The sequence below is a fragment of the Echinococcus granulosus genome (genome assembly GCF_000524195.1).
Source record: "Echinococcus granulosus chromosome Unknown EG_S00069, whole genome shotgun sequence".
Lineage (NCBI taxonomy): Eukaryota > Metazoa > Platyhelminthes > Cestoda > Cyclophyllidea > Taeniidae > Echinococcus > Echinococcus granulosus.
Genome location: NW_020170449.1, coordinates 160,795 through 185,365, shown reverse-complemented (window position 1 = coordinate 185,365; position 24,571 = coordinate 160,795). Strand labels below are relative to the sequence as shown.

At 43.0% G+C, this 24,571-nt stretch overlaps 2 protein-coding genes across 2 annotated transcripts; both read left to right on the top strand. All coding sequences in view use genetic code 11, as the record gives it.

Moving 5' to 3' along the window:
- Nucleotides 1-1,922: 1,922 nt before the first annotated feature.
- Nucleotides 1,923-10,207, top strand: EGR_07080 (Sulfide:quinone oxidoreductase; the record flags this gene model as incomplete). The annotated part of the gene is made up of 6 exons (XM_024496329.1): nucleotides 1,923-2,827; nucleotides 2,908-3,787; nucleotides 5,169-5,262; nucleotides 7,544-7,767; nucleotides 9,595-9,765; nucleotides 9,980-10,207. The coding sequence occupies 6 exons, from the start codon at nucleotides 1,923-1,925 to the stop codon at nucleotides 10,205-10,207; spliced, it is 2,502 nt and encodes an 833-aa protein (XP_024349256.1).
- A 9,976-nt stretch (nucleotides 10,208-20,183) lies between these two features.
- On the top strand, nucleotides 20,184-24,567 carry EGR_07079 (Sulfide:quinone oxidoreductase; the record flags this gene model as incomplete). Its single annotated transcript, XM_024496328.1, has 6 exons — nucleotides 20,184-20,258; nucleotides 20,572-20,769; nucleotides 21,575-21,847; nucleotides 22,862-23,002; nucleotides 23,476-23,541; nucleotides 24,502-24,567. 6 exons carry the CDS (start codon nucleotides 20,184-20,186, stop codon nucleotides 24,565-24,567), a joined length of 819 nt encoding a protein of 272 aa, XP_024349255.1.
- Nucleotides 24,568-24,571: the final 4 nt, after the last annotated feature.

Genomic DNA, 24,571 nt, shown 5'->3' with positions numbered 1-24,571 from the left:
CCATCCATCCATCCATCCATCCATCCATCCATCCATCCATCCATCCATCCATCCATCCATCCATCCATCCATCCATCCTGTATCCATCCATCCTGTATCCATCCATCCATCGCCTTTGAGGCTGAGTTAGGCTTGATGCCTGAAACGGTCAAACTTAAATCACATGATTTAGATTCCGCTGAAATTGTAAGAGATTATAGTTTAAATTATGGCGCAAATAATAAAGAGTACAATAAATACTACCGAACCGACTGACTGAGGCATATTTGTTTAAGCCGTATAATACATGCACAGTAACAGTCACATTATTTTTCGATTGCCAACAACTTTTGGCAACAAGTCATTAAAATGCCACTTTATCTCAAAGCACGAATTGGGGAAACGGTAGCTGATCCTTTTCGGTCCTAGCAGAAACATGCTTGTCAAATTTTAGAAACAGCTGTTTGATGCAAGCTACATTCCAGTGTGTAGAAAGGAAGTAGGGCTCTAAGGTTCACCCTGGACATGTGTTGAGGCCTTCTTTCGTAAGCACTGGCGTTTGAAGTAGCCAAAAATACACTCCAGGTGGTAAGAAAATGGGAATGGGGAACAAGACACAAGAGCGGCTCATTTGTGCTGACAAAGCTACTAAGAGGAAGCCTTATTTTTGATAGGAGGTAACCGCCAAGGAAGATATTTAGCAAAAAGCTGGGGTCACTGTGAACAGTGTTTCTGTAGGGCCCTGAGACATCCCCCAAGGTAAAGGAATATTTAATACTCTGGAAGAATATGCATCGTAAACATAGAGAAGGGATTTGGGCTACCAGCATAGCCTGGAAGGCACACTAGTCGGAGAGAAATTAAGTGTCAGAGACCCTAAGTGAAACGTTACCAAAATTGGGTGTTAAAAAAACCAAAGTATTACAGTTTCAAAGAGTAATTTCTGGATAAGGCATGAGCGAAAATGGTTAAAGCTCTACAAAAAACAGAATGCTTATAACTGCTTGATAAATGGATTGCACTAGTATATAAGTTAGTATACACTTGAGTCCTGTGTAATAATTATGTTGTCTAAATGTTTCTTTAAGAGAAGAGGTGGTGAAACGAATAGGACCTTGTGATTGAGAACTATCAGCATTCTACAACCCAGAGAAAAGTTCTGTGTCCAAACCTCCCTAACCTTGTGCCCACCACCCCATTTGCCTTAAGCAATAAACATGACAAAACCGAATTAGCCTGGGTGTTCTAACAGTTTGAAGGCCGAGAAATAGATCAAAGACTGTCGTCCTACACTTATTTGTTGGCTTAAGTACAAGCTATGTTTGAAAGTGAATTGCGAATTTGGATGACTGCTTCTGTAAATATTTTGTTTGCTTTCAACTACTCGGGTACTTCAGCCTCTGCAGCTTGTAAATAAGCTCTGCAAAAGGGCTTTCATAGAATGCTAATAGCCTTGAAATTCATCTACACGTTAGAACTATACATTTATCCTTGCTGTATTGTGTTATTGTGACTTCGAGGAGGTACAATAAAATGTCGGCTTAAAATTGGGGGTAAGAAATAGAGATGTCATTACTCCCCTAACCTAGCTGGCATAAATTGCCAGTCTAGAAACAAATGTATTAGCCTATTGTAAAACTGACCAGTTCACGGAAAATCAAGCCATCTATATAAATTTTATCCAAAATAATGGTAATCTTACAACAATTTTTTATTCTTGTTCATATTTAATAGATTTTATAGTGTTTGGCAATTATCGGACACTTTTAGCTCGTATATTTTAACCCCCGATGTTTTCTTACATTAAATCGCTAGCAATCTATTGCGCAATTTGATTTAATCGGCTAGATCGTGAAACCCATTTTCTATTGGTTTGAAGTTTTTGGTTGGTGTGCACAAATTCAATTCTTGCATTTTCATTGCAATAACTTTTCACATGGAAAATGGATAGGATTCGCACGGTATTGCAAAGCAGTCTTATTGATTCCAAGGAAATAGTCGGACGCAAAAGCAGAGAACTTAATATGAATCATCAAAGCGATGGTTTGAATCAACCTTTTGTACAAAGATCAGCTGCCGGTTATCGTGACATTGTGCCGTCGTCGCTTACTCAACCGCCCAGCAAATTTGCTAGGAACAATGAGGAGAACCGTCTCGACTCCCTCTATGTATCTATGAAACAAAACCGCGGCAGCAACTCCCCTCTCCCTCCGGCGCTCTCACCTGCTAGCATATCACCCGCCCATTCCTCTGTCTTCAACACATCTTCACGGCCTTCTCCTGCTCCCCCTGTAATAATGGAAGAAGACGGCTTGAGCAATACGTCGAATAACCCACCTAATATCGCATTCTCAACCTACCAAAATGCCCCCATCTTGGTTCCCAAACCGTACGAACAGCGTAATTGCTCTTCCAGCGATTCCTCCTCAAGTTCCACATCTTCCTCCTCATCCTCAAATGGTGTAAGTTCGGACTTGTCCCCCATCGGTGAGGCGAGTTCAGCACAACCAACGCAACGTTCGAATGGGTTGCCGGTTCTGGAAAAGATGCCGGTCACTTTTGTCCTACCTCGTGTTACTTCTCCCACCAAGCAGCCTATACAGCCTCCCCTAAAGCCGACTGAGCAGGTTAATTCTAGTGAACAGAAGAAAGCACCCTCTCCTGTGGCCGTCCCCAACGAAGCAGTAGAAATAACAAGCGTGACTACTGTGAAAAAACCGGCACGCAAGGCTCCTGCTAAGAGGCGTCGACCGCAAAAGAAGCGATGGTCGCGAGTTGCCGACTCCGATTTCGAGACCGGCGGCAAGCGATCGGCCATTCTGAAACGGGCTGAGGAGAGTGTTCAGAAGTAAGCATCTTGTAAAATTTTGTATTTGCATTGCCTTTTTTTCAAGTTCCATTTTGTTCATTCTCCCAATTTTGTTTTAGGAAATCGGCGATGCGAAAACGCGGTGCCCGGGGTCCCTACATAGGTGTAAACAAAGCCAGCGCTAACGTCAATGTGGCTGAAATTAATATGCAACGTCGCTACCTCAAATCTCCCTATTTCTGTCTTTGTCAGTCTTCGATAACACTTGAATCATGTCAGTCCACAGAGCCTAATGATGAACATCAGATCCACCCTGCGCACGTAATCAATCCCGCAATCACCACCAACGAAAACATCGATTGCCCTATTTTGAGAGCGGCGGCGGCAGCAAACGCTGGCGCGTCCTCCAGCGGAGGTCCCAATCACCATCCATTTATTGATAAGCTCTCCCCCTTTTCCCCCGACCTACATTCTTTTTTCACCTCCTCACACTACAAACCGTCGTTAAGGCCGGGCTCAAGCACCCGTGATGCCCGCCTACCGGAAGGCTATAGCGAGGCAGCCTGTCCTTCCTGGCGCTGCGTTTTCTGCGCCGAAGCACCGTCTTTCCTAGGTCTGGGACCCCTCTATGGTCCCTACTTTCTCGCTCCCTCCACTCAGACCCGTTTTGCACCTTCACCATCGCTTCGTCTCATAATTAAGGCTATTTCTCCTCCAGCCGGAGGCAGCATTTCCGTTCGGAGTGTTCAGCAGTCGCCACCACCTCCGCAGACGAGGAAGAGGCTGGGGAAGGGGAAGAGGGGGGCGGCGTCGACGACAGCGTTGGAGGGAGCGGCAGCAGCATCTGGTGCGGAGGCCCATCCGGAGGCTAATCGGGTTGGTCGAGAGGGGGAGGTGTGGTTCCATCTGGAATGTGTACTCTGGGCGCCGGGGACGCATATTCAGGGGGATGGAAAAATCGCAGGGTTGGATGATGCTGTTATCATGGCTCTGGAGACGGTTAGTTCGCCTTGTCTTTCTCCAAAGTACTTACTGAATTTTGCTTTTTTTCATGGTAGTCATTCAAGAAGCGGTAGTGGCTGAATTAACAAGGTTTTTTAATTTGTATCGGTTTGTCAATGTATAAATGGTTTCGTCTTATGATTTTTGTGCTTCTGGTCTTGTTTAGCCAAAATTAAACGAAATCCGTGCCTTAGACTTATTCACAAAGCCCTATCTTGTGATCTTTTTAGGTAGAATTTGGAGTATTGCATTGGGTAGGAGGGTTGAGCCAGCATTTTTAACGCTATGCTACTTTCTTTTAATCATTGGTACAAAACTGCTGATTCTTACTAATATCTTATGCTAGGCCAGGAGCGAGAAGGCTTATGTACCACTTCAATGCATTATAATGTCAGCGTATTGTTGAATCTACCCATAACCGCACACGCACTTCAAATCCGAGAAGTTAACTAAGCGTGTCTGGGTTTCCATCTTCCATCCAGAATTGCGACCCCTTGGGAGAAGTGGCTGGTTAGTCGGCTGTAGTGAATTTTGGACGTATACCAGCCAGCTTAGCCAATGGAACCGGCAGGCCAATTTAGCATTCCACAATGTGCCGCTCTACCTCGAACAGTGGTGTTTTTGCAGCTCAAATTAAGGATGGGATATGAAATTAGAAACATTCATGACTTCGCCACGGTACAAATGACCTCATAATATGAGGGGTCGTTCGGGTCAAACCGGGACTCACAACTATGTTAGGCAAAAGGAACGATTACCGAGGAGCGTAAGCTGCACTTGTCCACTTACCCCTATGGCTAACCACTGCTCCGAAGGCAGCTTCAATATAAAATGATTTGTCAGTGTGACTGATTCATTCTTCGCCCATCATTCCACATTTAGCCTAGTATAGACAGTTTCACCTCGTAATTCTTGGTGAAATACTGGTCTGCGTATGTTTCCACTAATCTGGTGCTCCTTTGGCCTCGAGAGGTAAGTGATGTAGTCAGGTATTGTTTGATGCAGCGGTAAGAAGCAGAAAATTGCGGGCTTCCTTATCAAGACGCTCCACCAACTCAGTACCACGGAAGCAGTAGCAGCTGGAGAAGCACTCAGCCTTCTTGTCTTGTGTTGGTACCTAGCGTGCGTGAGCTTTTTTGGAACTAGAAATGCTCATGCCCCCAGATTCGTTCCATGGGCTGTTGTATGGCAGATTATGCTTCGATTCTCTAGGGTTAGACATTATGCTCACTGATACACTGCGAATGCAGTATCGTCCTTTGAAATAAAAGTCTAGTTTTGATTTGAACACCCCCTCTCTAGTATGTGTTTGTGTTTTAAATGAATTCTTTTTCTCGGTTTCGATGGGCTTCAGTTTTTCTTCCCCCTTTGTTGGTAGGTTTGCTCACATTGTAAAAAGCACGGAGCGATTCTGAGCTGCCGAAATCATGGTTGCAACCTCTGCTACCACTACAACTGTGCTCGTCTTGCTGGTAAGTTTTGTTTCTGCCTTTCAATTCTCCTTCATTCAATTGAACGGTCGTTAGTATGGTGATCGTCCCCCTTCTACAGACAATCATGGACTCTTGTAAACGACTACTTTTACTGACTATGTAAAAAAGTGATTGGGAGCAGAGAATGATCAAACAGTAATAAAAATCAGGCACAAGCATACTTTGGATCTCATTTTTGGCAGACAGGAATAGCTTTTTTATTCACTGGAATATCATTCTGGTTTTGGGGATTGTAATGATTTGCAATGCGTTGGAGATTAGCTATAGATTTTGCATATTTTTAAAGTGACTCCTGTGATCCAGTTCTGTCAGCTCGGAGCTTATGGTTGCTAGTCTTGCGAAACATGCATTGAACGCACAATAGGTGACCTGAGCCCGGCGTCGCATGTTTGACGTTTTATTTACCTTGTTGTAATAGCTGGTTTTGCCGAATCGTGACGCGTTACATGCAAAATAGCTTATTGTACTTATTCAAAATATTATAAACACATCCCGCATTATCTGAGATCCTGGTGGTCAAAGTATATCACGAGTAATTTTTATATTTTACATTGTAAGATAGTATTGTTTGCGCGGATGTTTCCTCCCTATTTGTTAAAATTGCTTTGTGATGCATGACGATCTTCCTCTCCCCATCGCGGATTTAGAGGGGAGAGGGTGCGGTGAATTCTTTTGAAGGAACTTAAACCTCTTCCCTTCCTTCTCTCCTTGTAGAATGCCATTTCAACGAGGAGCAGTTCACAGTGCTGTGCAAGAAGCATTATGTCTATTCCTAACTCGCTCAACTGCCGGGTCCTTTTTCTTTCTCAACCCCGACCCACACGTTTCCTCCACCCCTCACCCTCCTCTCCCTATATTAGCAAAAGTAGCCCCTGTTCTTTAAGTGTCCCACCCTTCCCTCAGCCGTCGGAAGTTGAAAGGGAGAAAGATGTGTACATAAGGAAGGTCTTTGCTTGTCTACTTCATCGGCGTCGCCTCGCCATCGCCGTCACCTCCTACGCATTGTGGTTTACATGTGGGCGCGTGTGTGCTGCGTTTGCGTCGGTTAAAGAGCTCTGGTGAGCGAATAATGAAGAGCTGATGTAATGTCACTGTCACCCCTTGCATACTTGCGTGTATGATGCAATGATAACAATGAGGCCTTGTTTATTTACCTATGCCTCTTTTATGGCGGAAACGAGTAGTGGTTGAGGTGGGATTGGGTTCTTCACTCTGGAGTAAAGTGTGGTGGCGATGACCGGCTGACGGTGGGCTTTGGTTAGATCTTTGAAGCTCACATAAACAGAAGTGTTATCACCAGAGGTATTTTGCTTGCCAATTTTAGGCACGCTTCCATAGTAAATTGAGTTCCAACAAATCTTCAGTCCTCCCAGGTTGCGTTTTCGTCTTGGCAAGGTAGCCATCTGATTAAGTCTAGAGGGAACCAGACCATCTATACTCTAAAAACACGCTATCATTCTGTGGTGACATGACGTAGTTTGGCTTTGCAGAAACTAAACGTTAACTTCCAGACACTTCGTCAAATTTTCTCGACTAGGTACAAATGCTGTTTAAGTACCCTCATGCGAAGAGGAAATAAATACAGGGAAGCGCGTTAAGAGACAGATGTAGGGTAGACGTTGTCTAGAAATAATAAGCATTAGCAAACGATGATAAAAATGTTATAAGAAATGACAAATTACAATTATAAGACAAGATTTTGTCAGGTGTATTTTTAGAATAATTGCTCCTTTATGCTTACGAAAAAAGCACAACTGCAAAATTTGGTATGCTCTAAACTTTTTGCTATAAGTGCTTTAAAAAAACATAGGGCTCTTCTTCATTTAGTGCTTCTAAATAAAATATTAATGTTTAATTGAGGACAATGGTTCAAATATTGGAGCTGATCGCCATCAATACTACTACATTAAGCAAAAATTATGACGCAAGTAGTATTTTTACTTTGTCTTGCATTCCTCTAAACTTTTATGAAACTTGTCTCATCAAATGGGAAGAATCTTATACTTGAAATACCTTCTTTTCAAGGGCAATATACTGGCGTTCGGTAAGGCGGGCACTTGGGTTGTAGACAGGCGGGGCTCGTGAGTTGTGCCAGTTTGTCTTTTCGACGAGTAGTATTTTTCACTAATTCATGTTGAACCCATCACGTATAAGAAATTGTGATTTTGGTTTAGGCGATACTATCATTCGTTTTGTTTATTATGGTAGACTTTGGGTCCCAACTCACCTCTAGTGACCTAAACTTTTGGATTTGTTTCAGGTTACACCACAATGGCAGCTTTAGTGTCATCTCTCCTTCTAAAAGTACAGCCTAATTGGTTTCGGGTGGAAGGCTCCGTGCGGAAGGTTGCGATGCTTGCCACGAGTGGAAAAAATCACTACCAGGTTCTCATAGCCGGTGGGGGCACGGGTGGATGCACAGTGGCCGCCCGACTCCGCGGTGTTTTACCAGCTGGAGCCGTCGGAGTCATCGAACCTCACGAGGTGAGTTTCCTTTCCTATCGAATGGCCAGCATAATGATTAAATCAAAAGCATTAATGCAGTTCAACGCCAAATATCTCACAGACACTTGTACTTTTTTCCTTCAAATTTTAATCCATACATTTTGCATCAATTTGTTCACGACTTTATCTATCCCATATGATTCTCTTTGTTTCTTCGTTCACCACGGATCTACACGCCCATCCATCCGACCAACTACACATCCGCACACACTCTTCTGTCCTTCCATCCATTCATTCGTCAATCTGTTTTTTCTTGCTCAGATACATTAACTCTCCCTCCCATTTATATTTCTGGCTGCCTGTTTACTGTAGATCAATCCATTCACCCTGGCCCAGTGGATTTGCCCTTTAATCCACCCAGCCATCTTTCCGTTACTAACTCATTTATCCATTAAACGCTTTTCTTTTATTAGTCTTGCGTATATTCATCCATCCGCCCATGCACCTATCTCGCATGCACCCAAACTTATCCATACTTGGCTTCATATATTCATTCATCCTTGCTTTACCCACCTACGCCCAAACATTTTTCCGTTTATTCATCTATCCCCAAACCATCCTTTCATTCCTATTCCTAGTCCTATCACAGCGTTCCTCTATCCATCCATCTCCTACATATTTGTCCAGCCACTACCTAATATCACCTCGATATCAACTAATGGGTAAATCTATATAAACTTTTTACAGGTATTCTTAAAGCAAGTGTCCGACGATTTCCTTCTATCTCCCTTTAAAGACATTTTTACTCTCCATCTTGGTTGAATAGAAATCCACCGTTCTTTCTACTAAATGCTCATTTATTCCAAGTCAGTATGATGAATTCTGAATGTGCTTTGGATAGTTACAGATTGTAGGAGTGATTTTACAAACTATCTATTCAAAACAGCAACCATTCATTTGTTTAAAGCTCTTTACTTTATAAGATTACTGTTTTAGTACTGTGTGTGATTAAGGTGGGCTTTTGTTGCAATTATTGCAGCACATTTAGCAATAACTCGGTTTTTTTCTCTGAGTTTAATGTTGCAACCGTTAGCTTATCACGCCAATCAGGCAATTCATTCTCCAATGAAAACACTTCGTTGCTAAATTGTTTTGCGACTGGTGATGAGAAGTCCTTTTTATATTCCATTGCTCGCTAACTGAACAGACATAGTGATCATCCCCATATTTTCCACTAACTACTCCACACTTCTAAGGCACACGCTACTTTGTCCTTAGGGAACTGTGCAGACTGTCGATAGGTCAAGTGATGATTGAGACTGAGGTCTAATGACTCGATACATGATTCAAAAGTGAGGGAAAAGACTCCTCCCTGAGAAACAGTTGTGTGCCCATAGGGGAATGCGAGACTTCTTGTTTCATGCTGCGAAACTGACCCGTGAGAGGATTTTCACTAAAGGCTGAAAGGTGGGGAGGCATTGGATCACTCTCATCCTTCCTCTTTCTGTGATGATATTTCTCCAATTGTGGATTGCTACCTTTTCTTGTCCTTAATAAGCGTTTTTTCCCCGGCTTCTAGAGATAAGACTTTTGATAAAGGCAAAACTTGTCTTGCCAGGATGAAATGATTGGTTCTAATGATGACCATTTCAGCTGGCAAAAAGATTTAATATGCTTTCTGTGGTTGTTTACTTTAGCTTACTTCACTTTAGAAATTATTTGCGCCTTCTGACTATGTGAATCGCCTATCCTCACCTACTTGTCCTACGCTGCACAAGCTAAAACGCATGACCTCCCTAGCCTACACGTGCTTAGCATATGCCATCAGTTTGTTGTAATAGCCGATGTTTTATTTCCCTTTATCAGCATCATTACTACCAAGGTGCTTGGACACTAGTTGGTGCTGGGATTACGGACCTATCGCAAACTCGAATTCCTACTCGGGAGGCAATCCCGAACAACGCTGAATGGATTGAAGACAAGATCGTGGGTTTTGACCCAGAGAACAATAAAGTCACGGTTTCTGGAGGAAGAGAGGTGAGATTAGTTGTCTCGGGAATTCAACTGCTTTTGAGCTGGTAATTTTTATAAACTGGAGATTGTGATCCTGTTGGATCCTGTTTGGATCCTGTTGAGCTTTCAACTGCAGTGAATAACCGATAGGTGAAGCTTCTACGCAGACGTGACAGCTAAATGGCTAGCGGAGAATGCCAAGGAGACACGGTTGTTTTCAGTCTACCAACATTTACAGTATTTGATCAACCTTGACCTTGCAGTGATTGCTGGAACACTTGAAGCATATCTGAACTTGACTCGGCCAATCAGGAGGGAACGTGTAAGAGCGCGACGTCCGAAAACGTCCGAGAAAGTGGAGATTCCAGAAAATGGAAGCAGGGTTTCTGGGGTAGCGGCATCTCCGGTAGCACAAGTATTAGTAAGGATCTGGAAAGGACTTTTTTCTTATGGGACCACGCTTTGAGCTGAGCTGGCATGGTTAGTAAAAGTTTCAGTCCTGTGATTTGGTAAGGGCAAGGAAAAGGCATTTTTTTACATTCAGTCTCGGTTTTTTATGTTTTGACAAGCGGGTACGCTTGTGTTAAATTTACTGATGTAGGATTTGCGCAATTCTCAGCCCACAAAGACGTCACGGATCCTTGCATATCTTGAAGTCCTTCTATTTTTCTCCCATTCCAGCTGACTATTTCACTTTACAATTTAAAGCTTGATTAGGAGGAGATTCGTGTTTCAATAGGAAAATGTCTACTTTCTAATTCGATGAGAAGTTTGACAACTTCAATCGAATTCATGCTTAGGGTACATTTAAATTCATTTGTCTTCAAACCCACCTTTCCTCAGGATGAATGTGGGACTTCATTCAAATAAGGTGGGGGTTTTTTTACAACTCGACTTGTTCATCGGACTTGAAAAAAAAAAAGCAAAGCTCCTTCAGCACACCTGTCACCAGCGTCTCGCATGTGTGACAGGCGTTTATTGCTAATTCGTGTGTCGTAAATAGCTCGGCTGAGGTGTAGGAATCTCTTGTTCTGTGGGTACCTGTCCCTTTCAGTAACGATTGATGCCAAATCTGAGCATTCATAAGCATCTCGGATCTTCACGGTGAATGTACTTAGTAGCTGCCTAATTTGAATCCTTCATGGGGAGTTTTGTCCAGGAGGCACGGTTTCACTAAAACCTACCCCACCTATTTTACACATCAGCTAAGCAATGTGTAATCTTCCTTGTATCAATAAAAATGATTTTTTGTATAAAATTAGGCTCTGGGTTGAGTTACACACAGGTAATATGCCACTTATCCGAGACTGATTTATAAACCCTCTGGACAGTTTCTTTTCTCCAGATCTACTGATATGAAATTGAATTGGTGACAATGCTGTTCAATGTAAACCGGGACTTGTGGATTTAAAAAGGCAGAAGAAGACCACCTTTATGGCGTTTAACTCCCATAGCGTTACAAGCGCTGAAATGCTCACCTTTGCATGTTTCCACCGAGCATTGTGTTGCAATGACGTACTCTTTGTCATTGCTAAGATCCCTACTTTCTTACATAGAGGAGTTCCATCAGTACACCGCAGTTTGAGGTGCCAAGGGGCGAAGTATTTGGCCACCAAATGCTAAATAATTTAAGTACTAAATGAGAAATGCCACTTTTGCCTTCAATTTTGGCCTCTTATCACAAGTGCTGCCCTTGTGAGACCTAAGCTGAGACGGATCGAGGTAGCAGCAACAAAAATTGTAAGTATAAGTCCTGGAAAAGTTGATTTTTCTTGAGTCTTGTCTTACAGATAGATTTAAATTAACATTGCATTCTCTCCTTTGACTGTCAGGTGTAGTGAAATAGGCGACTGACTGTTGTAAAGCATTGAATTGCAACCAAACAGTCTCGGCGCTGATGGCAACTTCCAGACTGTGGAAAAGGAAGGTGGGAAGGGAGTGGTGCTGCTTGCGTAGTGTTTGGTCCTATTATCTCTCCTATACCACACAATCGTCTTTTATTTCACTCTCAAGTTCCTGTTATCTTTATCTTTGCATTCCATCAATCGGTTGATCTGCTGGTAGCACAGAGGGTGAGCAGGTGTCCTGAACCGGGCTCTTTACCATCATCCACGGGGATGTTAGTCTACACACATGAAAGAGATGTTTATCTCCGTTTGAGTGACCATCTAAGGTATTCCAGACATTAGCCATTTGAACGCTTTCGTGGAAGTTGCTTCACCTCCATTAATAGCGTCCTGGTCTCCGCCCCTCCCCCCTTGACGCCCACACCACTCTCCTACTGGGATTGCAGGGGTGGGACCATACTTTAAAAGGTTTGGAGGACGTCTTAGTGATGTTGTATGTTTTCCGGTCGTGAATTTTAACCTCTCTGACTGATGGGCTGAGTAATCTTGTTTACAGTCCAACGTTATGCTTTCCTAGGGGAAAAAACTTTTGTTGGCTTTTGACACATTCTGTGAAAATCTTTCGACATAACTAATGCAATAAAACGTAACAACATGGAACCTGCTTTAAAAGGCTCCAACATGCGAGGATGGGTAAATGGACCCGTTTGAGTTGGCATGGTAGAAATAAATAACCGTAGAGTGTTTTATCAAGTGGTTTATTTGTTAAAGTGATCATCATACAAAGGCGTGTCATATTGAGGAGCACGCTTGCACCTCTGCCGGATAATATATGTATGTATGGAAGCAGTTGCATTCGCTTTGCAAGTTCCTGCAAGTTTCCAGGAGTTACTGCTGCAGCCTGCTGCGAAAATTAGACGAACTTTCTGCTCATCTGGTAGCTTTAGGCCGTGGTTGAGGAAAGAGGTCACGCAATTTTGTGGGAGGGTTGATATCTTTCTCCTTTGTCACTATCATTTTGTTGCTTGGATCCAGGTTGCATAAATCACCTTCATCTCAGCCCTGGGGATGGAGGGAGGGAGGTACCGTCTTACCCTCTGATGATACTGCTCTCAGTGATACTTTTCACCTCTTCTCACCAGTGGTAATCAACAATCACTTGAAAACATCCGAAATAGAGTAGACAGTCAGAAGAGGTGGCTAGGGTTGGGATTTTGGTTTCCAGAGGTAAACTCTTTTTAATATGCAAAATTCGCAGCAAGTTCATGCTCTGTTGGGAAAGATTAATAGCTTGTAAGGGCTTGGTGGGGTTCTAAAAGACATCACGACTTTACTCAGTTTCCTGATACTTTGGTTTTGCAAAATGTTATTAACACGGATGCAGGAATGGAGGTTAAACGATGCGACTCCACCATCCAGAGGATGCTACACGTAAACGAAGTTGGTATTGTGGAATATCCCGTCCTTCTGCAGGCTTTGATTCATCAAATTTATTGTTTCGTGCAATTTCAATGTCTCTTCTGATGTGAGTTCTCCCGAATTTAGTCATTCACGGCAGTTGTCCTCCGGTAGCGTTTTGGTGTGGTATTTAGCCAACGAAGTTAGAACTCGTCTGACGCTGTCACTAACATAGTCTCGGGGGTGTAATATTTGTATAGCAGTATAGATGAAGGTTTATTGCCAACTCAACGCAAGGCTTGGGCGTAGCTTTCACAAACCGAGGCGCTGTGACTTGAAGATAACGACTGATTAGCTGAACCCACTACTGAAAGGATTTTTACGTCGTTAAACCTATACCGTTCCTTGCCGAGATATGTCAGTAAAATCGTTGACAGATGGCTTGAACTGTTACAGATCCCAAGATCCGTGGCGCTTCATTTCACAATTTCCTCACGCTAAGAGAAGGTTTTTATTACTTTACCCATTTTCACTTTACTTCCCAGATCTCCTGATCGTAATCTGAATCCTTGAAATTTAATATAGATTTGTAGTACTTTATGCTTACATAAATGAACACAAAAATGGCGAGTGAACTTTTTTAAGGTTGTCAGAGCCGACATTCAGTTATCGAGCTGCATTTAAAATGCGCGGGGCTATAGGCCAGATCTTAATATATTTCGTCTTCTAACATAAAATTTGGGTGTTTTGTTTCCAGAGATAATGCGTAATTTGTATTGAGTGATATATTTTCTGATCTTTGGTGGCCTCTACAGCCCACCATTCTAAGTGCGACCAACTAATCCCACAAATTCTACTAATTTATTTAAGACAACAATATTTTGTGGCAAAGTTGTGAAATTTCTTTCTTTCAACTTGTGTATTAAAGAAAAAAAACTGAATTAAAACGTTAATTTGGTGCTCCGAGTCCCCAAGGCAACTCACGTGCCAAACCACAGAGTGGAAGTACAACCACCGCTGACTAAAGTGCTTGGAGAGTTAGACGCACATTCATTTAAGATACCGAATCAGCACATTTAATACCTGCAGTTTTACTGGAAGAAGACCTCATTCACGTCATCATGTCGCTATCGACGTCATGGAAAGACTGATAAATGGTAAACATCTGCGAGATCTGAGTCCTGAAAAGGCTGAAAGCCTTATCATTTGCTTGAAGCAGGTGCTCATGTCGGTTCCGATTTTGGCATTCATACTTGCCAGTGCTGTTGGCATGTCTTTTTTAATTGTTGCAAGATAGTCCTAAGAAAGTGAACAAAAAAGAAACTTATACCTGTCTTCAGAGTCGGAATTATTTGACTCGAAATTAATCATTCTGTTGGGATGATTTTTTTTAATCAAAGTCTACTTTGTGCCAAGATGCTCAGGCATACGTTTAATCCACTTTCTATTCCCGCAATGGATAAAGACTCACTCTAACGATATAGCTTCATGCACGGGAGCTCCCATTTACCAAGTCCATCCACTCTCTACGTGATTTGACACTGTGTACTGTACTGTGTCCATGGGGTGTAAGTTGCGATTCTCAAAACGACGTTTTCCTCCAAGTACCTTGTCGGTACCACTAGGTGAACGGTATGGATGTGCGTATACCATTTATGAACGCGAAGCATTTTGTCGGACTGGCGGAGTATCCGTTGGTTTTCTTCTCAAAGTAAGTGGGGCAAAACCCGTGCTAAGGCGCATCTATCCAGAGCGGACTTAGTGGTAAGCATTTTCATAAATAGGTCACCAAACTAATTGTGCTTCATTAAACTGCTTTTGGCCTATTGCCCTCCTTTTTACGAATACTAAGAATAACATTTGGAGAACTTTCACTAGATTTTAACCTCACAAAAAAGAGGCTATCTTCTTTTTTCTGATGAGAAATTCGTATTAAATATAGTCATTCTGCACCATCCACTCACTTGGAGAGTAAAGCAGTTGCATTTAATGGTATTGTTAGTTAAAACCTCACAAAAGTGTAGGTTTTATTTTCATATGGTGAGAATTTTCCGCAGCTAATACCGGGGCTATGAATGGACTCCGGCTACGGGGTTTTGGGGGTTCCCACGTGCATAAAGTCTTTCAAAGATGTTTGAATCATCTGATAACCCGAGACTTTCTTGAAGACGAATGAAAACATGATACTCTGGCAGAATATATATATTCAACAGACAGAAGGTATTGGGGCTACTGGCATGTCCCAGAGGTCAACCCGCCCGGCGAGATATAATGGCCAAGACAAAGAGATTTAAACAAATAACCAACGTGTTACATAGCCCCTCTCCTCTTTTGAGCGTCGTCCCCGGCGATCCCCTTGGTCAGCCTCCTGCGTCAGCCATCATAAAGGAAACACCCACGAGTCGGCTCTGCCAGTCATCAAATTTCTACGCAACTGAGGAGATACTTGACCTCATCGTCGCTGATCCGTCTTGGCAATTCAACCGGATCTGGAGTTTAGTCCGGTTTGGGAATTGGATTCAGGAACGGGGAATTGTGCTGGCTATCATGTGTGTCCATGGATAGACGAAGGAACACTGGCCTAAAAGCAGATTTACGTAAGGAAGGACGGGAGTTAACGCAAGTCCGTGGGGGAAGGATTTCGCGTCCTCTCCTCCTTGCCAAGCTCTACCCAGCTAGTAGAGAAGTGGAAGAGGTGTCGCGAGTCTACTTTATTAACAACTTTATGTAGGTGCGGTAGGGAAACTCTGTAACTAAACTTTTGTCAGATGGTTCACGGTTAGTGTCGCTTCAGTTGTTAATATCTTTCCTGCAAAAACGGGACTGGGGTAGTTGTCGTAGGTAGACGTCAACTTCTGCCCCCCCGTTTGGGGTCACCACCAATTCTCCCATCCGTAGCATATGTACTTCTTCCGCCCCACTAAGGTTTATCACCCAGCAGTAGAAATCGGGATAGATGTCCTTTAGGATCGGGTTCGCTTTCCGCTGCCATCACTATAGCGCTCCGAGACGTCCCTGAAGCCGAATGAAAACATGCTACTAGGGCAGAAAGTGTTAGGGTTACTGGCATGGCGCGGAGGCCAGCCCACGCGGCGAGGTATAACAATCAAGACAAAAAGAGCCTTTCACCAAAACCGAGAGTTAAACAGTCAACGTACTACACACGACCGCATCTGGTAAACTAACGGTTACCATTGGTTGGTTGAGGTGGAATGCGGGTAAAAAAACCTGCTTGGGTAAGTGATAGGAGCCAATTCTTTTCGGCAAATACCTCCTATGACCCCATGGAAATTTTGCCTTAAAATTCGAGACAAATTAGTAATTTACACATTAGCAACTTTCGCGATTTGAAAAAGCGCAAGTAAGGGGGTAATGTGGGAGAAGGGCGTCTATAATCGCGCCGGGGTCATTGCCTCCTCGTTAGCGAGGGCATTTTCATTTCCAGAGCAACTTCCCTCATAAACAAGTCGTATACTGAGTGAAAGTGGTGGAAAGGAGGAGAATTGTACTGTCATTCAGTATCTGGCCTCCAAAGTTGAGCTGTCCACTTGTATTATTCCCCCTACAAAACGACACAATTGTGGGGGCTGGTCAACACTTATGAAACAAGTTCTGCTTTAGTAGGCCAAGAAGAGGTAATGCAGCGCTCTAAGACTCCAGATGACGAAAGAAGATATAATACATGGGCAGGATATGCATTGTCGACGCAGATAAGGGCTTGGGCCGACTGGCCTGGGTCCGGAGGCTAGGCCCCCCAGTGGAGATAGTGGCGGAGACCCTAAGTGACCCGTTACCAAAACGGAAAGTTAAGCAAGCAATTAGCGTATGATAATGGAATGCCCTTGTTCACCTCCGTTTCTACATCAGTAGTTTTATTTCTCACCTGCCTATTCTGTTTACTTTCTCACTATTTCGCTCTGTATTCCATCGTGATGGAAATCTTTTGCACGGTTAATATGAATTGAAGGATGTTTCTCAGTTTTCAAGAAGTGGTCGCATGCCTAAAAGGTAATACAGCTATCATTCCTATCAAGTCTGGCTCTTGTTGAAGTATTGACGCCAACAGCCATGATTCCGAGGCTCTGAATCCATCGAGCCCCATCCGAGTTCAGATGCCTATATTTGCCGTTTGATCTGGATCCTTTAACAGGGTAGTGAGAAGCCGCTCTCTGCTTAAAAATCCACGTTTTTCTTTGCCGTAAATTTAAAAGTTGCATTTTTACTTGTAAATGATTCTCTCCAGCTTATCTAACGTTTTTCATTGGTTCAAAGTGCTAACCTTCGTTTCTGACGCACATTTCGGCGATTATTTCTAGAATTTTCATGCAGTGACAATAGAAGGGATGGATTTTTAACCAAATAACTCGCTTTTAGTTAGATACAGGGAAAAGAGGCCTTTATTGCATCACCTGTTTTTTTTCATTCCGTTATCTTGTTATTGCGTCAGTGAATTTATAATCACACGGTCTCATTGGGCTGCTCCCTAACGAAAGGTTGAAATTTTATTACCCCATGTCTTGGTAATTTCTCATTTTTGTATTCTCATGTGGTGGATCCGCACGCTGTTTAGCTTAACATGGTAAACCTTAGTCCTTGGTGTATCGAGCTACTTCCTCGGTATGCGGTGCAGTAGAAGGAATTATACAGTAGGAATGAGCATTTAGAAGTGAAGATTGAAGAGCTTTTATCGCGTATGTGAAGTATGAAGATTTTCTATTCTTGAAAATAAACTCTAGTTCCTTTTTGGCTGCATTTTGGGGGTTCTCGTGAAATTGTCCAATTACAGCGTTGCGTCAAGGTCAAACTGGAATAAAATTTCATCACAAAACCTGAAAGTAGAAGAACACGGATTAGGTAATTTGAGCCATGCACAACCACGATAGACAGATTACACAGCTCCATCGTATTTTTGACTGTTGTCTAGTCGTCAAACCTTTCCATTGTTATCGGGATGCAGAGAAATTGCTCTCTAGGCGTAGTACCGAACAATGAGGTGAGAGGGGAGGGTCTTGAGCACCTCACTTCTCTGTTAAAGTATTTTCGGCTGCGATTTTGGGGAAGACTAAACTTCATGAATTAAGAAATTACTGAAGACTGGCAATAACAATTGATTCGACTGAAAAATTTTGTGCCCCTTCATCACGTCTGTGGAAGTAGCATTCCTATTAAAGATTTGCCTAAATTTACTTTCCTTACTGAGGGAAGCTATTCATCATATCGTGGTTAACTATACCTTTTCACGTCCCCCCTTGCATATCCCTTAACCTTGTGCTTAATAAATGTTTTGCCTTGATTTTAGATAAGCTACGACTACCTAGTCATCTGCGTGGGCTTCAAGTTGCGGTTTGACATGGTGAGTTAGCTCATCAAGGCTGATGTTGGCTTACCTCTTGAGTACGAAGCATCCCATTTCTATGACTGACTTAATCAAGCGTAGAGCTCCGAGACCGCTTTGAAGACGGAAAAGGACCTAATACTCGGGCAGAATATGTTTTTCCGGTGTAGGGTGGGGCTTGGGGCTTCTGGTATGGCCCGGAGGCCACGCTGCTCAGTTGTAGCACAATGGCGGCGCACCTAAGTGGCCCCTTTACTAAAACTTAGAGTTAAATAAACATATTACATATTGTATGGCCCCTCTACTCTTTTGAGCGCCGTCTCCGGCGCTCTCCTTAGATTGACGTCCTGCGTCAACCATCTAAACGCAATCGGTGCTGTAAGGAATTACCCGCGAGCCAACCGCGCCAGTCATAAAACTTCCATACAACTGAGGACATACCTGACCGCTGCATCACTGATCCCTCTTTCCAATTCTGCTGGATCTGGAGTTTCATCCTTTATGGTAACTATATTGCGGGACGAGGGAATGTGCTGGCCATCATGCATGTCCATAGCTAGTTGAAGGAACACCGGCCTAAAGGTAGGGTCATATGACAAAGGACTGGGGATAAGGTTTTGCGTTAATTCCTCCTTGTCACTTTCTTTTTACTTCAGTGCTGTCCAGCCATATCTGTCTAGTTTCTAGGCAGCTGGTAGAGAGGTGGTGGAGGTATCGCGATTCTACAGCTCCTAACTAACCATTTCAGACGATCTACGACTAGTGTTGCTTTACAACACGGCACTGGGGTGGTTGGCTAAGGTAGACGTTATTTTCTGTGCAGGGTCGTCACAGATTCCCTCATCCGTAGCATATGCACTTCCTTCACCTCGCTAAGGTTCATCACCCATCAGCAGATATCAGGGTGGGTGTCATTTAAGCATCGGCTTCGCTTTCCGCTGCCAGCATTTTGACGCCCCGGAGACTTCCCTGAAAATGAAGGATAGAATACTTAGGCTTGAAGTTTACTGTCTACGTACAATAGGGCTTAGAGCTGCTGACATCGCTCGGAGGCCAGGCCATCCGGTGGAGGTGCAATTACGGAGTCCCTAAGTGGCCCATTATCAAACAAACAGCTAAAGTACTAAAAAAAGGCATAGTATTCACTGATACTTTATTTTCTTGCCTTTCCGTGAAGATGTATCATTAATACTTTCAACTTGGGGATTTATTTGATGACATTTTATTGCATGCTTTTATTGGTTCCACATTAAATTAACACAGACAACTTGAAAAGGAACTTGTTCTACGCTTTCAAAAGAAGTGGATTATGGCAATCCCTTTGTAAGCGTTTGATAACAGTTAGGCAAAATCAATGGAGTGCTGAGGCATCTGTAGTGCTTGAACTACTCCTCATGACTTTGGAAGGCTGAATTGGCAGATCGGAAGACTGGGAGACAGAGCTGCACTTCACGTTCATGGAAGACAAAATGTTTGACATAATCATGTGTGTAACTAAACACAACCACAAAACAATCCCGTATTTTGTTTGAAAGCCTGTCTGGACACTCGCTACGATTTTGTCCTCCGCTTCGACTAGGATATTATCTAAGTGGGTTGAGGCCAGCATCGAGGGAAATTAAAGAATTAAAAAATTTCCAAGTCACACGGCGGTGGCCCACTTTGTTGACTTTGGTGAAATTCATTTAGCATGTGTCCTTTTGAAAAAAGGCGTCCGTGCGTATGTTATAAACTGAGTCGCCAACTGTTATATGCTGAGGTTTATGTGTGAGTGGCCCGGAGTCTGTTGAACTCCCAACTGGATAATCCATGTCTAGGCCTTCAGAATAAATGCTTTCCCTGAGTGAGTAAAGAGTGACACGATGAGTCGATGCAGGATAGCGACTAGTAAGGTTTCTAGTTGGCAGTGTCAGTGTCACTCTGGTTCGGAGATTCCAGTAATTGCATTTCCGCGTAGTCTTCTGCTAACTCTGCGTAACTACTTCAGAAGGTTAGACCTTCCTAGGGTAGTCCGGTTCGCTGGATCATCGATGAAGAACGCAAAGCTGTCTAGGCGCACCCTCATGCATTCAACACTGTCATTCTGAATAATATTGTGCGGACTGATCCATGCCACTCAGTCGTCACTTGTTATTGCGTGGGCTACTTGAACTCCCCTTGTTTACCACTTGATTCTTTCTAATGTTTGCATCATTTTATCATCTCATGGACAATTTTCAGTCCATTCTTTCACCTTATTATCTGTCTCAGATCAAAGGGGCGAAGGCGGCCCTGGATGAGGATGCCCGGGTTTGCACCAACTACTCCGCACAATATGTGGAGAAGACTTTCAAAGCATTTCAACACTTTGACCATGGCACAGCCATCTTCACCCTACCTCACACACCCATCAAGTGTGCTGGCGCACCTCAAAAAATCATGTATCTCTTTGAAGACTATCTAGCCAAGGTTTGTTGTCCCTTATTTTTTCTTGTTAAAATTGACTATTTTGTACTTCTATCCCAGTTCACTGACTCTTGATGGAATCAAAAATCGACACAAACATTCACCTCTTGCCTCAAATTTAAGAAAGAAGCTTATTCATGCCATCCGGAAATGTAAAAGGGACCAAGTTGGAGTAGCAGCAACCTTAAGAGGTTGGAATTTCTAAGTAGTATATTCACCAACACCTATAAGTTTAGATGACCCTCAATAATGAGACACGGTACATCAGTTGATTAATACAAAAGGTCCCAGCAACTAAATATCCGGTTAAATTGTGTTTTTGAACCCTTCGTTATACCGGTTTGGCGTCACATGTATGTGACGCCTGTCTTCCATCAGTTAATGGTCAAGAATTTCGGTACATTGCACTATTTGCTCAAAGAATTCTTGATGTTTGGCGTCACATTCATGAAATGTCCAGACTGTGGTGGTCAATTTTCCTCTCAGCCCCTTGGGGGAGTACTTTTCTTTTCCCACAAGATTGGGCATCATAGCGGTTTCACCTTAGAAGCGAGTTCTGTCACTAGCTAAGAAGACCCATGATTTGCCCCTTTATTGCCTATTTTGCAACTTAAAATTAATCAATTCTTCCGGAAGACTTGTTTCTTCCCAGCTTTCAATTCAAAAGAGATATTTCTCTAGCGCTATCAGTTTACCTTTAATGATCTCCTCACCTCTATCATTAGTAGACTTAAACTTTAAGGAGCATTGAGCTTATCATGACTGTTCTCATCAGTGAATGGTATGTTTTGGTGTTTGTGAATGCGAGATCAGGCCCTGTCAGACTCCCCAACTGGAGGGACTAATTAGTGGGCGAGACCTTGATACAGACCCCTTTATTTGCCAACGTGTATGGGTAATGAAGCGCGCCCACGTGCGTGTCGGCCGGCTGGCTGGTGGAGAACGTCAGAGGCCAACAGTGGTCTTTGACTTCGCACACTCGCAGTTTTTGATTAAATTTAGCCCTATAGTCACTATAAGTGCTCTGTCAACCAATCAGGAAGGAGTGAATGGGAGCGGTCGGGAAGTAACCAATGGAAATGTGAGCTTCTAGCTAATCAAATCTAGAATGTTTTCCGGAGTTGTAGGAGTCATTTCATATTCTACTAATCGAAGAATCACACACTTGCCTCATTCATTTGCATTATTCTCTAATGAAGCAGATGGTGGCTAAAATTCACGTTCTTTTCGCTACCAAGGACTTTCCGTCCTTTTATTGCATCTGATTTGATGCTATCTTTTCAGTTAAAACTCCAAGAAACGCACTGAAGTCATTCTGTATTATTCGTTATTTTACTTTTCAAGGTTTGTACTGTCACACACACAGTCTTGGAAGCACTTTTAAAAGTTTGGTGCTTTTAAAAGAGAAGTTTCACGACTTCCTCAGTTGCTGTGGATGTGGACCAGACGTTTCATCATTCACGTTAAACACTGCTTTAAATTGCTCTTAACCCGTCAATCTGTTTGTCTTTACCAATGGTAGCATGTCATGCCTCATAATTGCCAAGATTTGTTTTTCTCCTCGGTATATCATGTCTATTTTTCAGTGACACGGCAGTAGAACTAAGCCTGCAAAGTGCCTCTGGATGGTGGGTCCTGATACCTCACATTCTTGAAATGCTGTGTAAAAAAGATAAGAGAATGGTCTTCACAGGTATGGAAGAGAGTTGAAATTGATTCTCAAGGTCGAAAAACTTGAATTACCCCCAAGAGATTCGATTAACGGACCTTTGATGAGATGAGGGTTCCAAGCAAGAGGGAGAATGAACAAAAGCATAATAAGAGGCAACGCACCGGTGGACTGGGCATGTTTACCCCCTACTTCAGAGCGCACGCATGTACTTTACAAGCCCCTACAGTTTGTGCCGGGTCAAGTCGTTGGAACAGCCCGTATCGAAAGCCACGTGACTTTTTTAGGTCATCTAATGATATTTTTTTGCATTGTCTGGCAGTTTTTTCGATGATACTTATTACCTTTGCTTCATATCCACTTGTTTCGCCGTTCAGAAATTTTTTACATCCTTTTCCTTTCGTAAAAGTTGTATTGGTTTTGTAGAGAGGTCGCAATAAAGATGCACAAATTCTTTATTTCACCGCCACGAAGGCTATGTTCAGTGTGAAGAAGTACTCGGACGCGTTGGAAAATATCTGCAAGAAACGCGGGATTGTGTATTCACTTGGGCAAAATCTCATCGAGGTGAGTTTGCATACCTCTTGCCGCGGCTTCGAATTGTTGTTATGCCTCCGTAGCGGCAGCTGTCGTAGTTTCGTGTGGTGAAGATCACTCGGCGACGCTCTGTAGTCGAATATCCACTCCTTAATTGATGTTTAGAGGATATCGAAAGTCTGGAAGTTAGCCTAAATGCCTTGGAAAGTAAGTATGCTTTGGAGCAAAGGAGTAAACAAAGCAATTACACTGCGTAGTACGTAAAAATGCATTTCAGTATTGAAATATGCATTGTTGACGTACAGAACAGCCGAGGAGCCAGACTCAGACTTCTCAAATGCAGTTGGAGGATTAACTGCCAGTTCCCCTTCCAACGTCGAATTCTTCGAACCTCCAGTTCCTCAAGCTGTAGTGAGAAAAAAATTGTGGCACTGTGAAAATGCTGTCCCGTTTGCTTTTGTTGCCTCATTTAATGACAGTAATGTAGTCGCTTTTCTTTTAAGGTGGACCACAAAGGAAGCATAGCTGTGTTTCAGGACGTGGACACAAAGGCGACAAAGGAATACAAGGTGTGTTGATTTCATACCATTGTCACCTTTATAAGAGCTTAAGTATTATTTTAAGCCGAACTAATTTCCATATTAGACACTTTTTGGAGTTCAATCCCAATAACGATTACGTGTTGACAAATTAATCTGGTAACCAGAAGTCTGCACCTGACATTAGACAGCTGCAGTCTTCTATCTGGCATCAGATGACATTGAGATGTAAACTCATCTGATTTACCTGTTAGTTTATCGACGGAAACTGTAGAAAGACCTGAACCCTTTTGATCACATTTGAGGTGAAACATTTGTATCTCTCTCAAAAGGTATGCATCAGGACCGCTTGCAGTAGTCCGGTGCATCGCGCACTACTGATAGCGATAAAAGTAGGTGTAACTACTTTAGGGAGGGGGGGGGGGGGTAAACGACTTCTTCAAGATACATAAGAAAAGGCTCCGTCTAGACTAAATAAAACAGAATAAGAAAGGTGAAAGCACGGTAGTGTATGGAGGAGGGTTTGGTGCCGAATAAAGTCTCCCGAGAAGAGGGACGTAAAATCCAAGTACTCGTGCAGGATTTGAGTGATTTCAATGTCTCAAAGACCTTAACACTACCTCCCGTCAGTGCCAATCCAAACTGTGCTGGTGGTAATGCTACTTTTCAGCGTCCCCATTCTACACTACAAAGTTTATTACTATAAGCACTGAGTCAGCACGTGAAAGACCTGCCTGCCTGCATGCTCCCGGCTGCCTCATCATGGATGCAGAACCGACCTGTTGTGTGACCGAACGGCAAAAGAGACAAACCGTTCTGTAGAAAGAGTGGATACAATACAATCGTTGACAAAAAATTGCCATTCTGAACAGCTTACGTAAGATGCCCATCATAAGCAAGTACCTTGGAGGTGTGCCTTTAAGCACACATGGCGTAGAGCAGGGTCTCCTAGGACCTTTCAATGTCACCAAATAATCACTTTACTCTAAGGCTCTCTATGTGCCTGTTGGACGTCAGGATGGGAGTTGTGAGTGTGGCAGAGCACGCTCGGGATAAATAG